We start from the raw sequence: 21,686 nt of genomic DNA on the forward strand, positions 1-21,686 counted from the left end.
AGGAAAACAGAAGATGTGAGTTAGTGTTTCTTGGTACTTCTGCTTCTACAGGCAAAAATGAGACATTTTCCACTTATACCAGCAAAAGCAAAAGGACCCATTACCCGGCCTTGGTGCACACCCGCACGCGCACACACACAGAGTTCCTGGTTAAATAACGGGCTCCAGTGAGAACCGGATGAGCCCACGCTGGAGCTTTCCCATCAGTCCGCTGCAGGGAAAGAAATGAATCTTTACTCAGCTCAACGTTGCCTGTGAGCAGAGCTGTGGCCCTGCAGCTCAAACCGTTTGCCGCCTCAGCAACTTGGATGCGCCATGGCGCACATTAGTTTCCTTTTGCTGTTACACTTTTCTGACAGAGCTAGTTTTTTCTCTGTTCCTTCAAACACAATTTGCTGTAATTAATTGAACAGTAATTACAGTCCGTGATGCTCAACGTATAGTAAAAGATAATGGTATCAGAGCCACAAGAGCTGAGATGCAGATTTTTTTTTCCACATGTCAGCATTTAAATGCAAATATCCAATGTTGAATGGTAGCTAGAACGAACTCCCTCTTTTACATCATTCCTTCCTCTGTCCCTCCCTCTCTTTTTCTTTCTCTGGGATGAAAGCCACAGTGCAGTCAAAATGATTAGTTTATCCAAAGATGCACCGTGCAAAGAAAGAGACATGTACCTAAATTAACACCATGGTGCTAATGTCCCTGCAACATGCTAGTTGGAGCGGTTGCTCAATTGTTTATATGCAGTCTCTTGTACTATAGACTTTATAGTAATCATTTTATAGTAGTCATTTTGTTTTAATTATTTTCTTTTCGATGCGGGCATTTAAAATGTTATCAATTGTGTAAACATTTCATAGCTTTTTTACGTGTCTTTAAAGAGAACATGAAGCAGTATTCACAGCCCCTTTAATTTCCGAATGAGGATTTTCAGAGAGAAATCGTGTAGAACAGGGCTTTTGATTGGATCAATATGGATATGCTGATACATGTATGGAATAATGCACGCTGTCGGGGTTTATTGTGTTAGTGATTGGCTGACTGTACATTTTTACTGCTTATTACATGACTACAAATATAGATTAGTAAACAGACATTAGATTGATTTGTTAAAATTTGTTATGTGAGAAGAAAGGATGTGAAGAATAAAACTAGCAGAGCTGTATAGCAAATCAGTTGTCTGATGCAATGAATTGAAGCAGTTAATCAAAAATATTTGACTGAAATATGACATGATTGACCAAGCAGATTCAAATATATTCGAAAGAGAAGAATATAAATAATGCCTAATAACATTTTCCCCCACATGTGAGACCTTATGAATTGTGTACAGCACGGGACAGTAAGAAAGTAAATCCTCATAGATTTTGCTTTTGTGTTGCCTTTAAGTGTCATAATATCTGTAATCATGATTAATGAATCTAACAATGCCTGTTATCACAGCAATGTTCATAAACAAGTTCCCAGCCTCACTGACAGCAAGCTGTCATCACAAGTCACATTCTCTCTGTGCAGACAACAGCACAGTGGCTTCCTGTTGTTTTCTTCCCCTCAGCTTTTCCTTAAACTTTCACCTCTCTCACATCCCTCTGTAATCTCACATGTCTCTGCAGAGTCCAGCTGAGAACTGGGATTGAGCCAAGCAAGCTCAGACCAGTTGCATTTTCACTTGCAGTTCAGAACAAGAACAGGCTTGTCTTCAGCAAGGTTTTGGGAACACATCTTTATATAGTTTCAGTTGGTGAAACAGAAGGAAAAAAAGATCTCAAACAAAAGGCATCAGCATTGACATCACTTGCCATGAAAACTGATCTCACACATAATTTGAGCGTGCAGTACCAAACATTCCCAGATGCAGTTTAGTTACTTTCTTTTTTCTGCTTCTATCCTTTTTCGTCTCTCTATCAGTGAGGCCATGTTAATATAGGGCAGGCCACAGTACAGAGTGTCTACTGCTGCACCGCTGCTCAGACTTCTCTCACTACCAGTCTTCACTTCACTGTGTCGTGGTGCTATTAATATCTTCCTTATGCCACCCTGTATTCTGCATGTGATGGAGAATAAAAGAGTCAGTACCACAAGGCATTGTGGGATCTGCTATACTCCATGGTGACTACTATCAGTATAAAATATGATGAATGAAGGTGGTTAAGCCTTTTATTCAGGTTTGTTATCAGGTAATGTGCAGAACGTAGAGAAGCAGCAGCTGAAGTCCTAATGTAAGGCTGATGATGTTAATATTACTTGATGTATTTCATTTTTTTCCCATGAAAGCACAATCTAAATCAGATCTAAATGATGTTCTGTGCCAGATAAGTTGATAATTAAATTTAGCTGTGTAAATGTAGTCTTGATGTCGAAATAATGTGGGTTTTGTTTCGATTTGTGGGAACCTCGGCACTCCCTTGCATAACTAGCTTGTTTTATTTGGCTTCAAGCTTGTTGAATGTTTTGCCTCCATTATAAAGCGCAGAGCTGGCACTTTGAGTGCTGGCCATAACATTCATAACAGTTCAGAGACACAGGGATCATAATTGGACGTGTTTACACACCTTTTTATACCTTTACTTTTGTTCTGTGTCAAAGAAGTGTGTAACTTTATTGTTTTGCATTGGTAAATGCAGGCTTACTCATTTGGTGCAAATGACTCTCGATAGTCTTGGTATTATCAGTGACAGTGGATTTATATTATATTATATTTGTGTGAAAACAAACAATTTAAACAAACCTGTTTAAATGTCCGATGCATTATCTTGTCCTTTTAACAGTTAAGGGGTTTTCCCGTGACTGACAGCGCTAGTCAAAGCATTTGTCAGTTGTGTCTTGTTCCGTGTTCACGACAATTCAGTCTTTTCAATGTAAAAGTCTACGCTACTGACTGACACACTCATAAAGACAGTCTTTGCCACCATCTAATGGCGTAATAATGTAACTTCTGTTGCTGTTCACGGACAGGGACTATTTTTTCTGGTGGAAGGAAGGCTTTTAGTGAAAGTTTATTTATGAAAGTTGCATTAGCCGCTTTTCCACTGTCGGGCCTAAGGCGGGCGTGCTAGTGCGTGCCAGGGCCAGTCACGTTTCCACTGTCACTTCCGGGGCTTGATCGTCCCTCGTCAGGGCTTCCCCGGGGCCAACGCCCAGGGTTTTTCAGGTCCGAGGCTATTAGCCTAGCATGGCCCACTGAAAGCCCTGGCTTGTACTGGCCCGACAGTGGAAAAGTGGCTATTGATACATATTTTTGGCTTTAATATTTGTATTGTGTGGTAACCGTTTTATAAAAGCAGTAAGGTACTCGAGGCTAGTGCCTAACAACACCCTTCAGCCATGACTTATTCATGATACAGCATTAGCCTTGAGTACCTTATTGCTTACGTATTATATTATATTATATTACATTATATTATATTGTGTTATATTTTTTAATAATATTAAATTGTTTTATATATTAACTGTATAATTTAAATCTTTAACATTTGATGTAAAAAATTTGTTTTTTATAATTAATATTTTCAAGAGGTTTTAAAATACATACTAAATGATATATAAAATTATACATATGAAATAATAAATGCACATACAATTATCGATTTAAATTTATTTACTGTTTTTTTGTAAAACTGCTTTGAAATGATGTATTATAAAGAGAGTTATACATTTGAAATTGGAATTGCAAAGCCAGTATTCATCCTTATGACTGATTTTGTTGATTTTAGGAGTTCACAAACTCATACGTTCCCGATGAGAGGTGTTTGGGTCTCTAAAAACATGCCCTTTTGGACTTGTTCAACTTTGTCCCGATGTTAGCATAAGGTTATGAGCTGAGAGCAGTGAGTGGGTGTTGAATGGTTTAATACAGCATTTACAAAGCAACTTACACTTTATTCCAAGTCTCTAAATCCGAGCAGTTATTTTAAGCGCTCAGTCCTTTTCTTTTTTCCCCATCAGTGCTCTTAATTGCTAGGTTCTTTTTGAGTGTAGCAACAGCCTTGTTCCTCTGGTAACCAGTGTCTCCCTCTGTCAATGTTCGACCGCACATGCAGACGAAGCATCCTTGCATATTCGAGTATGCAAATTAATATGCAAAGTCAGTTGTAGACCATTTGTTTAGCCATTTGTTTGTGGTTGTTCCTACAGAAGTGGGCCGGCATCTCATCAGCGCTGGGCCACGAGATCTCCTCTGACATCCACTTTCAGGAGTATTTAGAAGCTCATTGTTCACTCAGTCATTCACACTCAACTTGAGCCTGTTCTTCTGCTCTCTGGCTGTCACTGTCACTTTGATGCCCTTGTCTTCTTGCCCTGTTTTCTTACTATAGATTGCCTGCTGCTCTGAATGTCAGTGGTGCAATATCACTGTGGATATAAACCACTTTATTTGTTGCCGCTTTCATCTGCTTGTCTCGTGTTTTTGTGTAATGCAAAACTGGTTCTTATAAGAAACTGGTTCATATAGGCTTCCGGAAAGGTGAAGAGCCTTTGACATTGATGGACGATCAAGGGCTGTGCATTTTTACATGTCAGCTGAGCCTATTTGAAATGCAAAATATTCACTGACTAAAAAAAAGAGGAAGTGCATTAAATGGAAATCCCCTTTTCGGTGAACCAAATTCTTACCTTCTCACCATCTGTAGGACACAAAATTAAACGTGGTTTTTTTTATTGTTTACACTGCTTAGAGTATTCACAAGCCCTTCAGGGCCTTCTCACAAGAAGCCTTGACAGAGGGATGTTATGTGTGATGATGTGTTTGACACCAAAAAGTGCAGTGTTTAGCTAAAAACCTCAATTGTGGTTTCATCAGACCATAGAAACGTCTTCCAGCTGGTTTCAGATGTCCCATGTGCCTGTAGCTATGTCATATGACATGTGACTTGGGAAGCATCCACACTGCAGTTTTCTCTCCAATCTGAAGCTTGTAACTCGTTGGTCTCTTGGTTTCTTGCACGATCACTTTTCAAGGACGGCCTGCTCTCGGTAGATTTACAGCTGTGCTGTAGTCTTTCCGTTACTTAATTATTAATTTAACTCAGAGGGTGTCCAAACTGTGGCTTGCTGCCTGTTCTGATGCGGCCTGGGGGTTGCTTTAAAAATAGAACAGAATTTGGCCCGTTATTATGAAATTGTATGAAATTCTGAACATTGGGTTTATCTGTCTCATACAGCCAAATCACAACGCTTTCCTCCACTAGTACAGTTACTTTTCACAACAAGTGCCATCAGGCTTATCCACTGGTCGCTTTCTGAGCCCACTGTGTTTCTGTTCTGTAATAAAAACACATGAGGATGTGTTTTATTAAAAGCATTATGAAAACTGACTTTTAGAGTTGAACTTGGAAATATGAACCTGTTATTGATCCTTTGGAGTGATTTCGTTGGTTTTAGAAAAATTGAGATATGCCTAATGAGTCTCTTAGAAACATGTCCTTTTGGACTTCAGCAACTTTACCCAGTTGTTCCTCAAAACATGTCAAAGGTGTTTAATATTTTATATACAGTATGCACTGTAATGAGTGAAAACAGTTTTAGGGTGCTTTCACACTAGGACTATTGTTGCGTACCCGGGTTCGATTGATGTCAGAGTTCCGTTTGTTTGGATGATGTGAACACTGTTTTTAAAACTCGAACTGTATCTGTATAAAATTGTGTGTTCTCGTTCACTTTCCTGACAAGCGTGACTGACCCACTGCAAGCAGAGAGAATGTATATCTCATTTATGTTCGCCTTCAGCAGAAATGGACTCCCGCGTACTTTAGAACATTTGCAGTACATTAATGGCAGATAGATGCAAGTGCTGTTATGTGCTGATGCTTTGAAAACAAAACCAAAGGTTTGAAAACTAAAATATAAAAGTGAGGTGAGCAACGCTATGCATTTTGCCACCTTCTCCTGCATTGTCGTTACCAAGCAAAATGGGGTAAACGGCTGCTGCTTTGATGCAAACACACCGTGGTTCGGATCCAAATAATATAATGTGAACACAATCCAGCGGAGGTAGTGGGAGGGGGGAGCAATCAAACTAGGGTTCGGACCAGGCAATCGTACCAAATGTAAAAGCACCATTACTTGTGCTACTTTTCAAAAGTTTAGGGTTCGGTAAGATTTTAAGAATGTTTTTGAAAGAAGTCTTGCTCAAGTTATTCTCACCAAGGCTGCAATTATGTAACCAGAAATACAGTAAACTTAGTAATATTATGAAATATTATTACAATTTTATATAACTGTTTCTGTTTTTTTTTTTACTGTGATGGCAAAGCTGGATTTTCAGCATCATTACTCCAGGTGTCTTCAGTGTCACGTGATCTTTCAGAAATCATTCTAATATGCTGATTTGATGCTCAAGAAACAACAATTGAGAGAAAAAAAAATGTGGAAAAGTAATTTTTTTAGGATTCTCTGATGAATAGAAAGTTCAGTATTTACCCCACAGTATTTATTTAAAAAAAAAAAAAAAAAAAACTTTTGTAACAATGTAAACATCTTTACTGTTTATTTAAACTGTAACTGTAAAGTTGAACTGTACAGTTCACCAATTTATTGCGTCCTTGCTAAATACATTTTAATTACTTTCCAAAAATTAATATTACTGACTCAAAACTTCTGAACAGTAGTGTATATTACAGAGAGATGCAACGCTGATCAGTCTACTTGCTCAAATACAAAGGATTCAAACTTCAATTTTGCATTTTCTGCGAACATGTGAGTGTTGCCCCGTCACAATGATGTGGTGTAGTGGGTGGTCGCTAAGGTCTTCTGTGTGGCTATTAGCATGTTGCTATGCATTTTCGAGGATGTTCTGGATGGCTGCTGGGTAGTTGCTTACTGGCCCAAGTCGAGTAAATGTGGATTTTTTTTTTTTTTCCTTATTGTTTTATTATTCACCAGGCAAAAATCATAAATCCAGTCGCTTGGAAAAGTAATAGAACAGCCATGCAGTTCAAATCCATAAGTATTAGCAGTCGTAATAGTGGTGCTTGCCTTAGCAAACACCGCTAATTATAAATGTGACATGCCTTCCTGTCAAACACAAAGAGAAATTATATGACTTACAGCAATCAATTGTTAATTCAGCTGTTATTGCATGCACAGCAGTGTGGTGGATAGAGGTCACACTATCACACTTTCATCTTTCAAACCACTCTTTATTTACTGCCGAGAAACACTGAACGTGAGGTGCAACAGCTTAGGGTTCAGGAAGTGTATTTGTAAGTGATATATCATAGACCATTTCTCATCCCATTGCTCAACAGCGATGCAATCAATCATTTGCTGAGAGAGTTACTCCATCAGAAGCTGACTCTGTGTTTTTCTGCAACTTTAAAACGTTTCATCAGAATATTCATTACAGTTCCAGGTGCCTGGGCGGCAGGAGCAGCTCAGCTTGGCAATTTTGTCAGGAAGCCTCATTTATTTTACCCGAAAATAAAATATAAAGCCTTAAAAGCAAAAATAGGCATGGGGATCATGAGCCATGACTGTGCAATCTGTGGGTTGTCCATTTATCAAAGCTATTTAAAAAAAAAAACAAGAACAGGATGTTCTGGTACATTTTAATGTGACAAAGTGGTTAAATGTGGGCATATCAGATAAATCTTTTAACACATTCTCATGCGTTAAACTTTTTCCGCTAATTTAGCTGTTAAATGTTAAAGCTGCAGTCCGTAACTTTTTTTTTTTTTTTTTTTTTTTGGTTAAATATTATCCTATTAGTACATAACCAGCCAGTGTTCAAAACTATCTCATTACATTAGCCCAATTCACAACGGTAAGCTTGTAATAGTGTGTTCTAATTTGAGTGGTACTAGTGGGTTTCCTCAGAATATTCGAGGGTGCCGCCGTTCGTCTTTGCGTCATTACGTCACGTCTGTTTACATAAACAACGAGTCCCAGCTAGTAGGTTTTATCGCATGTGAGGATGTTGCAGGTGGCGGATCATTTATAGCCAAGCGATCGCTAGATTTAATCACCATTGGTAGTGTGATTTATTGTAATGCTTTTTTTCTCAGTTGGTCAGAGCAAAAGTGGCAGATTTGATGACATTTTCCGGTGAAAATTCTTATTTTGGTCACACTTCCAAGACTACAATCTGTGATTCTGAAGTACAGTATCCACCGGTGCGGTGACTGACAGCCATTCTCCTCAAAACTTTGGATTCATCCACGCTGAGGAACCGTGCCGATGCACAACCCACGTAAAGATAATTTTTTCGCAAATAATTGCAATTGCAGGTTTCAAACAGAGATGGCGACAAAGAGGCAAAACTTACGGACTGCAGCTTTAAGACATGTTTACTTTAAACACTTTTTTTGTTGTTTAGTCACCTGAATTGTCTTGCATCCTTTAATTAAAAAGGAATGTTCATCCAAAGTTACCCTTATGTCATTCCAATCCCGTTTTTTGTCAGTTTTTCTTTCTGTTGAACACATAACATGATTTTTTTTTAAATAATCTTTTGCTTGATGCCTTAGAACAGGGCTGCCCAGTCCTGTTCTGTGAATTTCAGCTGCATCCCTGCACCAACACTGTAATTATCAAGTGTTCCTGAAGATCTTAATTAGCTGCTTCAGGTGTTTTTATCAGCTAACTTTATAGGAAGGTAGATCTTCAGGAACTGGATTGGGCAGGGGTGCCAGGGGTAGGTCTTAGAATATAAAACATATGGACCACTTTTTTGTTTAGAGCTTAATTTTTCGTTTTTTGGAGCTTGACAGCCCGTGGTCACTATAAACTGTGTTACTGATAAAAATTTAAAGTTCAATTTTGTATGTTCAAAGGAGAAATGACAACAGTTGAGTTTGAAATGATGTGAAGCAGAGTAAATATGACCGAAATGACCGAATTTTCATTTCTTTGAGGAACTACTCTAAGTGGGCTTGGTGTTTTCCCTCAGTTATGGCGCACCTCTGCTTTCTTCTGATTTGAATGTCGATCTCAAACAAGAGGTGAGTTGTCTGCATCTGAGTAAGTGGTCGGCAGCTGTAACACTGGCACAGACTGAATGCTTCTTTATGTTTCCATTGAAATCACAGCACTCTGAGGCCTGGGACAACTGCTGTGCTTGTGCATTTATTTGAAACCGTGTAAACATGATGTCTTTAAAGTCTAATTTGATATAGTAATGATACGGTTTACTCAATTCCCCAACGTCATGTTTATTCAATGGCAGCTGTGTTGGGTCTCAGTTGAGCAAACAGTGTTTGTGTTATTGATCCTTCATTCCTTTAGACAGTTGGGGAGAGTGGGGTAAGCTGTGCCACATTTTACTGATATGACCTCTAGTCAAGGAGAAAAGAGTGCCTCAGATTCTTTAATGAAAACTACATTAACAAGACCAATGTAGTAGTATTTGGATGCAAAGTTTACTATTAGTTGAACCACTGGCATACTCTAAAAGATTAGTTTAAAAAGAAAATTACCCCAAGCTTTACTCACCCTCAAGCCATCCTAGGTGTATATGACTTTCTTCTTTCTGATGAACACAATCGGAGTTATATTAATAAATATCCTGATGGTAACGAGTTTGAATCTCAAGAAAAGTGCATCCGTCCAACATAAACGTACTCCACACGGCTCCGGGGGGTTGATAAAGACCTTCTGAAGTGATGCATTTGTGTAAGAAAAATATCCATATTTAACAAGTTATAAAGTAAAATATTGAGCTTACGCTACCTAGGTTGGATTGAGGGTGAGTAAATCTTGAGGTAATTTTCAGTTTAAAGTGATCTAATCCTTTAAACTTGGTTTGACAAAACTTATTTTATTTTAATTTAACATTTTAAAACAGTTTTCACGTTTTTCATTTTTCTCATGTTCATCTCACAATCATAGACAGCTGAATATGATAGGCCTTAATGAATGGTTGTGTGACAAAAGCTGTGTACATTATTTTAGATTAAATGGACCACACGGTTCACCCACTGACACATTTTACCCCACTCTTCCTTATAGGCTAATGCGTTCCTGGAAGCAAGAGTTTACTAAACTAGTGCACGTGCAGGGCTCGACAATAAGGACTGCCCGATGGCCCGGGGCCAGTGTGAACGATGCTCGGGACAGTAGACAGAACTGTCACTTGCCCGATCGGGCCAGTGCTGTAGGGTGTGCGATATATATCGTCTATGATATCGTAATTGTTGATTTAACGATCTGAAATTATCGAGTATGTCCCTCCCTTTACAAAACACCCATTGAGTGCACGCATGCACTATGTGACGTAGTGTAGTAGGTTAGATTAGTGCGAGCATATTTAGAGTGCACGATTTCACTGCGTGATTTAGTCTATTAAAATGCATTTAGAATGCATCAGAATTCAAGATAAGGGGCAAAAATGACCCTGTATATCTTTTTATATTTATATAATTTAATATAGTTAACCAATATTAAACAAAGAGCGCCGTTTTTCTCCAAATATCAGCACGATTACAAATGTGATATTGATTTTAATACAGTTTAATGAACAAGAACTTAATATCAAGTGACTTACATTTTAGACACTAAATCGCCTGTTTCGCTCTATTTCGCCTACGAAAATAGTTCCAAAGTCCACACAGCATTGTTTTGCGTCTCTGAGCAACACTTCCTGAATGAATCAGCCGTTTGAATGAATCATTGAATCTCAATGACTCGCTCATTAACAGTGATTCGCTGTCACCTACTGGTGGGTTTAATTTCACGTTTAAAGTGTCTTTTCATTTTTAAAATGATTTCAAATAACAGTATTTAACGTTTTATATTTTCAACATTTCAAAACATTATTTATGCATCTGTAACTGCTCTTGACTGATTAACTTTAATAAAGTTTAATCTATAGTTATATAGTTAGTTATACATTAGATTACAATTTCTGTACCTGAAAATCTCCTGTTTAAACCTATATGAAAAACTTGAAAAGCACCGTTTATTTCATTTAGTTTGTCCTGTTGTATTTATTTTTGCTATTACTCATAATTTGATTATTTGTTACTATTTTATTACTTACTGTTTATTTGTCTAACAATATTTAAAATTTAAGTTAGTTAATCTAGTAGCTTTTGGTGTCATAACCCTATTTTTTAAGGTTACATGTATCAAAAACAATAACTAGGCTTATTTTATAGGCCCATTTTCTTTTCTTTTACTTTATTTAATTTTTTGTTGTGGGGCAAGTGAAAATTTTGGCAGGGCAAGTAAAAATTTGAACCACTGGCCCGACCGGGCCAGTAGAAAAAATCCTTAGCGTTGAGCCCTGATGTGCGTTCAAACTATGCATTTGTTTCTTTTGCTCAGTCAGCAATTGTAGTGGCTCTTTGAGGTCTGTCCGAGGTCTCATTTCACATGTCGCTTTTCTTACATTAGCTTTTCCATTGTTTGGCCTTGAGTAAGCGTTTGTGTGTTCGAAAATGAAACGGGGCCCTATATTCTAACACTCATTATGTTTAACACTGAACTCCCTTCAAAATCAATGCTAGTTCAATGGCACTGTTCTTATCTCTCCTGTCCCCTGGCTTTTTTTCCTTCTTACACTGTCTTTCTTTGTGCACCATTCTGGGTTTTTTTTTTTTTTTGCCTGTCATTTGTTTTCTCTTAACTATCTCTGTCTGCTTTGACAGTGTTCCAGATTGATGTTGCTGTAGCATTCTGTCTGTTGTTGAGTAACTAAGATTTATACTGAGGTCTGTCAGTGATTGCTTACCGGGTAACCTTGAGACAGTGCTGTAACGTTGATCTTGTGGTTAATGACTCCCAATGAGAGAGACACGAGAGAAGATGAGCAAGATTAGTTTAAAACGCAGGTTCACTGACCTGGACTCTTAACCCTACATAGAAATCGAACTAAACTTTTACACATATTCCTCTGTAAAACAGTTTTCAGAAAATGTAATTATTTCTTTAGTGTTAAATAATTAATGCAAAATAATTAACTAATGCAAAATTTACACTGTAAACACTGTTTAAAGTGGCTCAAAGGTGGCATAAATGCTTTTACGTAGCAATTTTAATAGTATATTTTTATACTAGGAGCTAAGGTGGGTCAGAGCAGTCATAATTTAGTCTGGCTTTTATGCAGCATTATGTCTTTACACAGAATTTTGAGCAGGCACAGATCAGCCTTAAATTAGCTGTAGGCCTTAAAAGGCATTGTTGCTTGATTTGTCAAAGGTAGAGACTCTGAGGAGCCAGTTCACTCAACAGTTGTCTTTGTCTTATTCACATACCGTATGTGCTGTTAAAGTGTTACACCATGAATATTTAAAAAGTTATTGTCATTCTTTCCTGGAAAACACATCAACTTTGAGTGCAAATGAGGCTCATTGGATAAAATATAGAAGTGCATATTCATATTGTCAACGTTTGTCACTGTGTCCTTGGGGAAAGGCAGTCATATTTGCCGTGTACTGAAATTAATAGTTTTCATGATATTAAAGTTTCTTTCATTGAGAGAATGATGTAAAATACAACAAAAAAACTGACAACATCATCATTATAATGTGTTGTCTTCACAATTACCTGTTTAAGCCGGGCTCAGACTACAGGAGTTTTAGGCCGATTTATCCATGATTTATCCCTCCTGACAAACTTGAGAAAAAATCTTGTTCATGACAATGGTTTGTTTCGATGTTCGGTGTAGATTATCTGGTAATGTGAGGCATTTACAGATCAAATCTTAAACCTCCTGATCTGCTTGCAGACACATCGGGGGCTGCCCCGATTTTATCAAACATGTTTGATATTTAGGATTTTAAATCGGGATGATTACAACTATAATTACGTCAGTTCTTTCACAATAGCCAATGAGAGAAGTGAATAGGGATGCACCAATATGAATTTTTGCAGATATCGATAACAGATAATTCTTTATATTTGAAAGCCGATAACCGATATATTGGCCGAAAAATCTAAATTCATTTTTTTAATATAATTTTTGAGAGCTTGATTACAAAGACAAAAGTTTCACCATTGAAAGCCATGTCCCAAGCACACAATTATAATGTTCTCATTATAATTTTACATGGCCTATATGACAGACTTGCGCTGCACATTTTGCACTTAACTGTATTTTCCTTTTTGAAGTGACTCCAATCATATTTCAAGCAATTCAAAAACATCATGGTGAACAGAGCGCATCTGAAGTGTCTCAGCTGAAGGAAATAATCCATTATTTATCAACTTTATTATATCGGCCAATTTTCTTATTGGGCCAATAACGATAACATTAAAAATGAACATATATCGGCCGATACCAATATGATATGCATCCCTAGAAGTGAACGAGAGCACTTTTGAAATCACAACTGCAAAACAAGCTACTGCGTGGGTCTGTTGAACAGTGGAGATGGTGGAATGGCGTGTGTGTATATAAGTGTTGCAACAACACGACTGCTTGTATAATGTGTATTCGAAAACATGACAACCATATGGACAAAGAGAAGAGCTGGGGAGAAATCGCCTTGCTTTTGAACATACCGGGTGAGTGTAGAAAGCTGCTAGCAAATGTAAACATTACCTGTTGAGATGCCAATGACGATCTGCTACGTATGTTTACATCCGCTTCCCCATGAGATGACGTGAGGTGCTCCTCCTGTCATGATGATCTTAATATCTTGTAGTGTGTGATGTGCTACAATTTTCAAATCTTGTAGTGCGTGCATGTTTGAGATTTGAGTGAATTTCATAATTGGTTAGGATTTAAAAACCCCTGTAGTCTGACTTTTTTTTCCCCCAAAAGGTTCATTAATCTGTCTCAAACTCAAAGGTTATCCATGAGCTACTCATGAGTTTATGAGAACTGAAGCTCATAAGAGTCATAAAAGGGAGAGGTGGTTTTACTAATCATGAATACATAGAATATAGAAGTTGAGATTTGTGTCAGCGTTTGTCACCATGTGCTTGGATAAAGGCAGTTATATTTGCTGAATGTAATGAGAAAGAATAACTTGAAATAAGATTTATATAATGTGTCTTCTTCCCAATAACTTGACCAGTGTAGTCAGATTTTTTTTTTTTTTTTTTTAGTGTCCACTGAATAATAGTTATAACCTTTGATTTTAGTAATGTTATTAAACATTAACTAAGAAATTACCATTAACTAAGCTTAATAAATGCTTTATAAGTATTTTTGATTGTCAGATTGGTAATAATGAATTAACATGTTAACTAATGAAGCCGCATGTCTTAGTTTTACTGAACAATAACAAATATCAGAACATTTTCAAACATTATAGGGCATGGTGTAGTTCAGATTAAAATATAAAAATGTTTAAGTTTGAAAATAAATAGCCTATTAAATATTAAGTATGTGGTGTTGTGATGAACAACATTGCGAAAACAAAAAAACTGAATGGCTATTTGAAGAATTTTAAATCAGTAGCATAGCTGCTTTGTTTACGGGGATTCCGGGATAACCGCTGCACTTCTGCTGTTCCATCAACGTGCTTCTCATGCACGTTGGGCTTGTTTACATCAGTGCGCGTGTCCATTTGACGCAGCATACAGCGGTGTTGTGCATTTTATACGGTTGATGGGGAAAATATTTGTAAAATGCATTATGAAAATTGAATAATTCGTAATAAATAATTATTCACGCTATTTTGAAGTGCCCGCGATAACAATATTGTGCATATTCATTATCGTGATATATCATATTACGGAATATCGATACTTTCTAGTAAATGGAGGCTTATTCAAAAGGGATGTTAGTTTACATTTTCTAGTGATCATGGGTAGTTGTAGCTAGGAAAACATTTTTGGACTTTTTGTCTTTCAAAGTTCCCTGTCTCAATCTTTCCATGCGCTGTCTTTCAGCCATTGTCTGGCCATGTTTTTATGACGCCATTTACCTGAAATTGCCTCTTTTGTGCCATTACCATCTGCAAAATTCCTTCAGGTGCTAAACAATACAGATAGCATGAAAATAATCATTATCAGTAGAGTCATTCAAGGTGGATTCCATCCCAAAGGCCCTTTTTCCCCTCTTCCTAACCATTTGCCAGACTGTGGTTGATGTATAACTAATGAAATGAAGAGACTGTATCTGAGCAAGCATCTAACCTAAAGTGCCTCACTGAATCATTCACTTTTACGTAGCATTTTGACCTTTCTGTGAAACGCTGAAACGGCAGCCCTCACACACAAGTGTCGTCACAGCTCTGATAACCTTATAATTCTGTTTAGATGTTACACAGGTCCGTATCCGTTTGCTTTCTTTTCCGAGGCCCTGGGCTGTGTTCCTTTACACCGGGTGGCATTTGGAGGTGGATTCAATCCCCTGAGCTCTGGAACCTGTGCCATTTCCTCTCTCCTCACACCTGCCCCTCCCCTCTCTGTTTAGACCAGCCTGCTTCATCCGGGCTCGGTAACACACCGCATGCCACGCTGATGTGTGAAGAGCCGTCACGCTTCACAAAAACTTACGTAATCCCAGGCTCTTCCTGACCGGAGAGCCAGAATACACACATTGCGCTGCCACGTATGTTTTCAGAAGAAGCCGAATTGAGAGCAGATCCAGTGGGAGATAAGAAGATGATGCAGATGAAAGGGGAAGAAACAGTCTTTGACTGTTTTAAATAGCTGTGTCCTCTGACTCAGAGCGCGGATGTGGATGAGAGTGACTTGTATTCCGAAGATTTGCATCTAGTTTGCAGTAGATACGCACAAGCCTCTTGTTCCTCGAGGCCCTAATAGAGGGAAGTGAGTTATCGCTCACCACTGACGCATACTGATGTGCTGTGATTGAGTTCTCAGGTGATGAATACACTGATGTGAGCGATTCAGGCAGATATGCTAGAGTACGGGATTAGTGTGTTATCTGATACATGCCGTAAGTCCTGTCGCCGAGTTCCTGAACATGTCCGGAGAGGTTGTGACAGCATTTAGCCTATGGCCTGATGCCTACCATCGCTCTAACTGACGGGGCAAAGGTGTGGGACAGATGATCCGACCTTCACGATGTAGGGGAGCTCCACACACACGTTCTCAGCCTGTGGCTTGCATTAAACCCTCACATTCTTTCTCTCAATGCGTTCTGAATTATTCACACCAACAGTTATAGTGCTGCTGCTCGCACTGTCCCAGGGAACACTGGGAGGGAGGGAGGGGGGGGTGAGAAAGAGTGGGCGGTGGGTGGGGTTGAAGTGTATGCTGAAAGCCCGCTGAGATGTGATGACAGTGTGTATTGTCTTTATCGAAACACTTAGAGACAGAAATGGCAGTGTTGGAGCGTGACTAGCTAAATGTAGATTTTTAAATAGCAACGTCTCTCTCACATATAGGACTGGAAGTCCTGATTCAATCTGTCTGATTTGTTTTGGTTAATCTGTTCTTGCTTGTAGCACTGAATCTTCAAGATTCATTTTAGTGGGTCATTTTGTCCTAAACTGTCCTCTTTTTCATATTTATCACCGGAAAGTCCAGATTTATTTTAGTCAGTCGTTTTGTCCTGAACTGCTCTCTCTCTTTCTCTCGTGTTGTAGCACTGGAAAGCCATGATTCATTCTAGTAAAATGTTGGATCTGAAACGGTCCTCTCTCTCTCATTTGTTACAATGCAAAGTCTGATTCAATCTAGTGAATAGTTTTGTCCTAAACTGTTCCCTCTCATGTATAGCCCTGGTTTATTATAGTGAATAATTTTTTCATCTATATATGTAGAACTGGAAAGTCTAGATTTTTGGCTGCGTTCACACTGCAGGTAAATGTGGGCCAAATCTGAATTTTCTTTTTTTTTTTTCTTTTTTTTTTTTTGTGTGACTCATATCTGTTTTTCCCATGACCATGTGAACAGTACAAACCACATGGAATCTGATCTTTTCAATTCCAATCTGTGCCACTTCCATATGTGTTATTAAATCCGATACAGGTCAGGTGTTTTGTAATGCGACCGCAGTGTGAACAGTCATATCGGAATTCATGCAAATTTTACAAAACTTGAGATCAACATTAGTCACTATTCTGCGCTCATGGGAGTCTATTCAAAGATTTTACATACCCAACATTGTCAAGACAGTTGCGAAAGGTAGTCAGTAGAAGGGCATTGATGTGTCAGAACTTGTAAGTATAAAAGAGACCGCTCTATAATACAAGCAAATCATGAGGGCTTGTATCATAAAAGTTTCAAAACTTTGCTCTCTTTTGTTACATCATTGTTGTTATTTTTCACATTGCCTGCGCGTTATTTCGCTGGCTTCCGCGGCAGATCACACTTTAAATAAATGCGTAAACACTTACTTTAATTCCCTCCATGTTTACTTCCGTATGACAGCACGCTTTTTACCGGGATACCCCACCCCCACAGAACGTGATTGGGCTAGTTTTGGACTAGTTTTAAAAAGCAGTTGAGTGGATTTTGTGATGATAACCTGGCAACCCCATTTGTGCATACAGGTCAGTTCAGAACCATGATCTGTTCACATTTGACACATTGGCCACATTTAAAATAACAATGTGAACAGCTATACAAAAAATCAGATCTGAGCAAAAATCAGAATTGAGCACTACACTACGCCGGTGTTTTCGAACCTCGAAAACGGAGACTTTTGAAAACGCTGCAGACCCCGTTTTAGTTTGAAAACGCCAGGGTTGCATTTCAGTATAAACGAACCAAAACAGACTTTTGAAAACGATGGCGTGGCTGCCCATGTTTGCTCTGCGTATCCTTGGCGATCGTGTAAACAATAACATGGAGACTGAACTGCAGTCTTTGCTGGCTTTGTCGTAACTTTTAGCAGCCATTGTGCAGTTAAACTGCATTTTTTTTTTTTTTTAAAACACTGCAGCTACCTACATGCACAAGAGGCAACTGTTTACACTTGTACGCATATGCCTAGTGTGCATGAAAGGTCATGTGACATGAGTTTTCGGTCGTGTAGTATAAACTATTATAAGATCGTTTCTGAAACGCTGTGGAAACGCCAGTGTAGACTAGGATCGTTTTCATTTTAAAACTAGTGTAAACGGGGCCTTATATTAATGTCAAGTTTATGAGTAATTCACTTGAATGATGTCATGTGTTGATGTCACCCTTATTGAGATTTGTTCATTCGTTTGAACAACGCTCATTGTTTTTGTGCCAGAAAGATTAGCCTTTGATTAAATTAAACAACAACATCTGATATAAAAATGATATTGCCATGCGTGTACAGTTTTAGTGGGAGTAATCGTAACTGCCAGTTATCTCTTGCTCTTGAGGGAGATGTGAAATTCATGCACGCAGCAACCCCCACTCCTGTGACAAACCATAATCAAGCCAATGTTGACTTGTAGGCCACAAAAGGGAAAGCTTGCACAGACCTGGCTTCCTGGCTGTCAATCACCGTGTATGCTTTGTGCCAACGTTTCCTCCGGCAATCCAATGCTTACACAGCTCTGAGGCAAGTTGTTGTCCTTTTCACGCTACAAGAATGTCCCGGGTCACGGACTTGACCACAAGGGGAACACACAGACCTGTTTCCGTGTTTCCTTGGGAATTTATACAGTGGGAGGGCCCAAACCGCAAACCCTCTGCCACACACAATTGGGCCTGAGTACATACTAAACAAAACATACTATATTGTATAACACATTTTGATGTGTGTTGATATAAATGGGATATTACATTTAAAACAATAAAAAATAATCTTTAACTGTGTTCTTCCTGTCAGTGATAATTTAGTAGGTTTAACTAATTAGTTTTGTGAGACTGATTTATTAAAAGAAACAGCTTATAAGATTAGTTTGTTCATGACCAGTTTGGGTCTGCCTTGTTTGTTTTTTCTTTATTTTTCAGGGTGACACAAAAGAAAGACATGCTGTCTGTTTGTTATAGTTTTATTATTTTGCGGTACCCACTCTTTTTGTCTCATTACATTCAGCTCAGACTTCAAACTCCCAACTCAGGTAAAAATATGATTTCTTTTGCTGTGATGCTGTAGATTCAGCATCTTCGCATTGTCTCTGCTGAATAGCAGTGTGGGAAAAACTGTGTTCTGTTCATTAACTATTTCTGAATACTCACCCCAGCTACATCCTTTGTTTTTCACACAACAGTACCCAAACACTCCCAGTGCTGTGTGAGAATGACCACACATCCTCTGACCTCCATGTTACTATGTAGTAAAAAAACAAAACAAAAAAACCCCCTATAATTCATGTGATTGCATCCAACTCTAAGAGTGAGATCTTACAACTGTGAAGTAAAAAACTTGTCAATTCTCAGGAGCTTGATCACACTTTAGCTTGTGGGATTGACCCACCTCACCTTTGTTATACCTGGCTGCGTCTCTCAGTAAATTTGGAGCTGTGCTAAAGCATGCTCTTCAAAGCTTTATAAACATTTCAGACCTTTTGTTTGTTCTTTGATTGTAGTTAGGGGTTGTTTTTATTTTTTTTCCTCAGTTCTTTGCTAGTATTTTAATTGGCCCTGCCACAAAAACATGTTTGTATCAGAAAAATATTTATTAAATAATTTTTTTTAGTTAATAAACAATTTACGAACTAATAATTAAAATTGTAACGCAATAGGGCTTAACCATGTGGTAATCATCGTTCTAGACACCGCTTTTAACCCCAGGTAAAGGAACGTTTCACACTTGTAATTTAGAAGCGGGGTTAGCACTGCTTTTTACCCGGGTTATGAAACCCTACTCTGGAGTGTGGTGCCAAACTTGTACAGTGTGAAACAATGCGGTGTTAGAATGTTGCTTAGCATCAGACAACCAGTTGTGTACTCATATTTGCTTGCTTTGGACAGTCACGGAATCACTGTGCAATGTATATAAACAGTAAATTCAGCGTTTGAGAGGAAAAATGTCAAATGCTGACAGAAAACATGACAATTTGAATAATGAAGAGACTGTTTTATTCTTACCTTTTATAGTACGAAATGTCTAATTGGTATAAACTCGATGGTACAGTCGCGTGCTGAGTTTATCCAATCAATGACACTGACACCACAAATATGCAAATAAGAATGTTAACCCAAGGTTTAGGAATGTACAATGTGAAATGTCAGCTTATGAATACCCAGGATTAATTGTTAACCCCGTGTAAATTATGAGCAGTGTGAAACGTGAAGCAAGATAACCCAGGATTCCGTTTTCCCAAGGTTTAGAATCACCCAGGGTTAACTATTTTGAGTGTCAAAAGCCCTAATGAAAGCAATTAATTCTTGCTAACCATTTTTTGGAAGACTGTGGCATCCGGCGCATGTAGTATAACCAGCTACAGAATATTATCTTGGTGGCATTTTAAATTGGAAGATTTCACAACAACACTAGCGTCACCATACTGAATAGCAAAAATGACTGTTTACAAACATGTTACCCTGAATGCAACATTGGTCTTTTGCCATTGCTTCAGCTAATATTCCTGTGTCAGACTTGTCACTTTTAACTTTTCTTGTAATTGATCTCTCATTCTTCCTGTTTCCCCACTTGTCTCTGTAGTGTGGAGGAGATGAGAAGCGAGTGGACAGCAGGACAATCTATGTAGGACATCGGCCATGTCCGGACACAGAGGCCTTCATCCCCTCCAAATTCTGTGACAACAGGATCGTGTCCTCCAAGGTAACTTCTGGTGTTTGTTATACTACACCTAGTCACGAATCTGAAAGCATGAGCTGATTTTTACAGGATAACAGCATTAGGGGTTTAGCTCCCTAGAAGAGCCTGTTTGTAATTTTCTTTAGCTTGTAATTAACAAGTGTTGTTTAATGCCATAGCAACTGCACCACAACGTTAACACATAAGAGATGCGTGTTAGCAGCAGCATGTGGAGAGTATGGCTGCAGCATGCTTCTCTCAAGCCCTGGTGTTCAGCCACCTGTTCCTCCAGGTGTGAAGAGACTGTTGGAACCCCCTACTGTGTCTAGGACCAGAAATTCCATTCCATTTTCTCCTTTTTTCCACTACTCTTTCATCATTCGCTATTCACCAACTGCAGTAAATCTTACCATCCCCTGCCACCCAATGAAACACCCTAATTTGCCTGTCAGAGCAGTACTTGAGATCCGGCTGATAAATACATAGTTGCAATTAACGTTCAAATGTTCAGGGTGGTTAACTCTGCCCCCCTTAATCTTGTGGGACTTCCTGAATCTCCTCATTCAGTCGATAGATGAGGAGTGTTTTAAGATACGAAAGGAAGAAACGAGGGAGTAAGAAGTAATAGATTTATCAGACCTGTGGCCGTGCTGTGGTGTACGGTGATCAATTTTTCTCTGGCATGAGACTCTAAACACACTTTAATTACCTGCACTGCAATGTTTACACTTCTCTATGCATCTGCTTTGCATCTTCCCACTCAAACTCGCCGTAACCTTTTCTCCATGGTATCCCTTGGATCCAGTTTTTCCCTCTAAAAGAGGTCCAAACCTGCCACATCTTCTCGAGTTCACCTCAGTATAACATCTGCTCTGTTAGAAATTATGATGTATTCCCTTTTATCTTATGGATATGGATACCTATGCAGGTGCTCCAATCTGCACTCATTATTAGCAGTGATGGTTATATTTGGTGAAAATAGCTATCCGTATTCCAGTTATTTTTCTGTGTCTCTCTCCTTGTCTCCCCTTCCACATTATCCAGTCAGTATTTGCATTTATTCTCAGTTGTATTGCTGAGTATTTGTTGAAATTCCAGCAGTGACAGCAGTGTGACAGATACTGCATCGCAAAAAAAAGTAGTTTTAAATTTAGTAAAAATTTAGTATAGCTACACATACACACTGCCTGTCCAA

General features: G+C 38.5%; 1 protein-coding gene across 5 annotated transcripts in view; it reads left to right on the forward strand.

Moving 5' to 3' along the window:
- atp11c (ATPase phospholipid transporting 11C) overlaps positions 1 to 21,686 on the forward strand; it is a 67,014-nt gene that overhangs the window by 12,126 nt on the left and 33,202 nt on the right. For all 5 annotated transcript variants that reach the window (XR_007933411.1, XM_051918559.1, XM_051918558.1 and 2 more), the window contains exon 2: positions 20,396 to 20,515. Coding sequence is in view for 4 of the 5 variants with exons in the window: in XM_051918559.1 (XP_051774519.1) it covers positions 20,396 to 20,515 (120 nt within the window). In the remaining variant the exon portion in view is untranslated. The remainder of the gene's footprint in view (positions 1 to 20,395; positions 20,516 to 21,686) is intronic.

Source organism: Ctenopharyngodon idella, chromosome 14 (genome assembly GCF_019924925.1).
Source record: "Ctenopharyngodon idella isolate HZGC_01 chromosome 14, HZGC01, whole genome shotgun sequence".
Classification (NCBI taxonomy): Eukaryota; Metazoa; Chordata; class Actinopteri; order Cypriniformes; family Xenocyprididae; genus Ctenopharyngodon; species Ctenopharyngodon idella.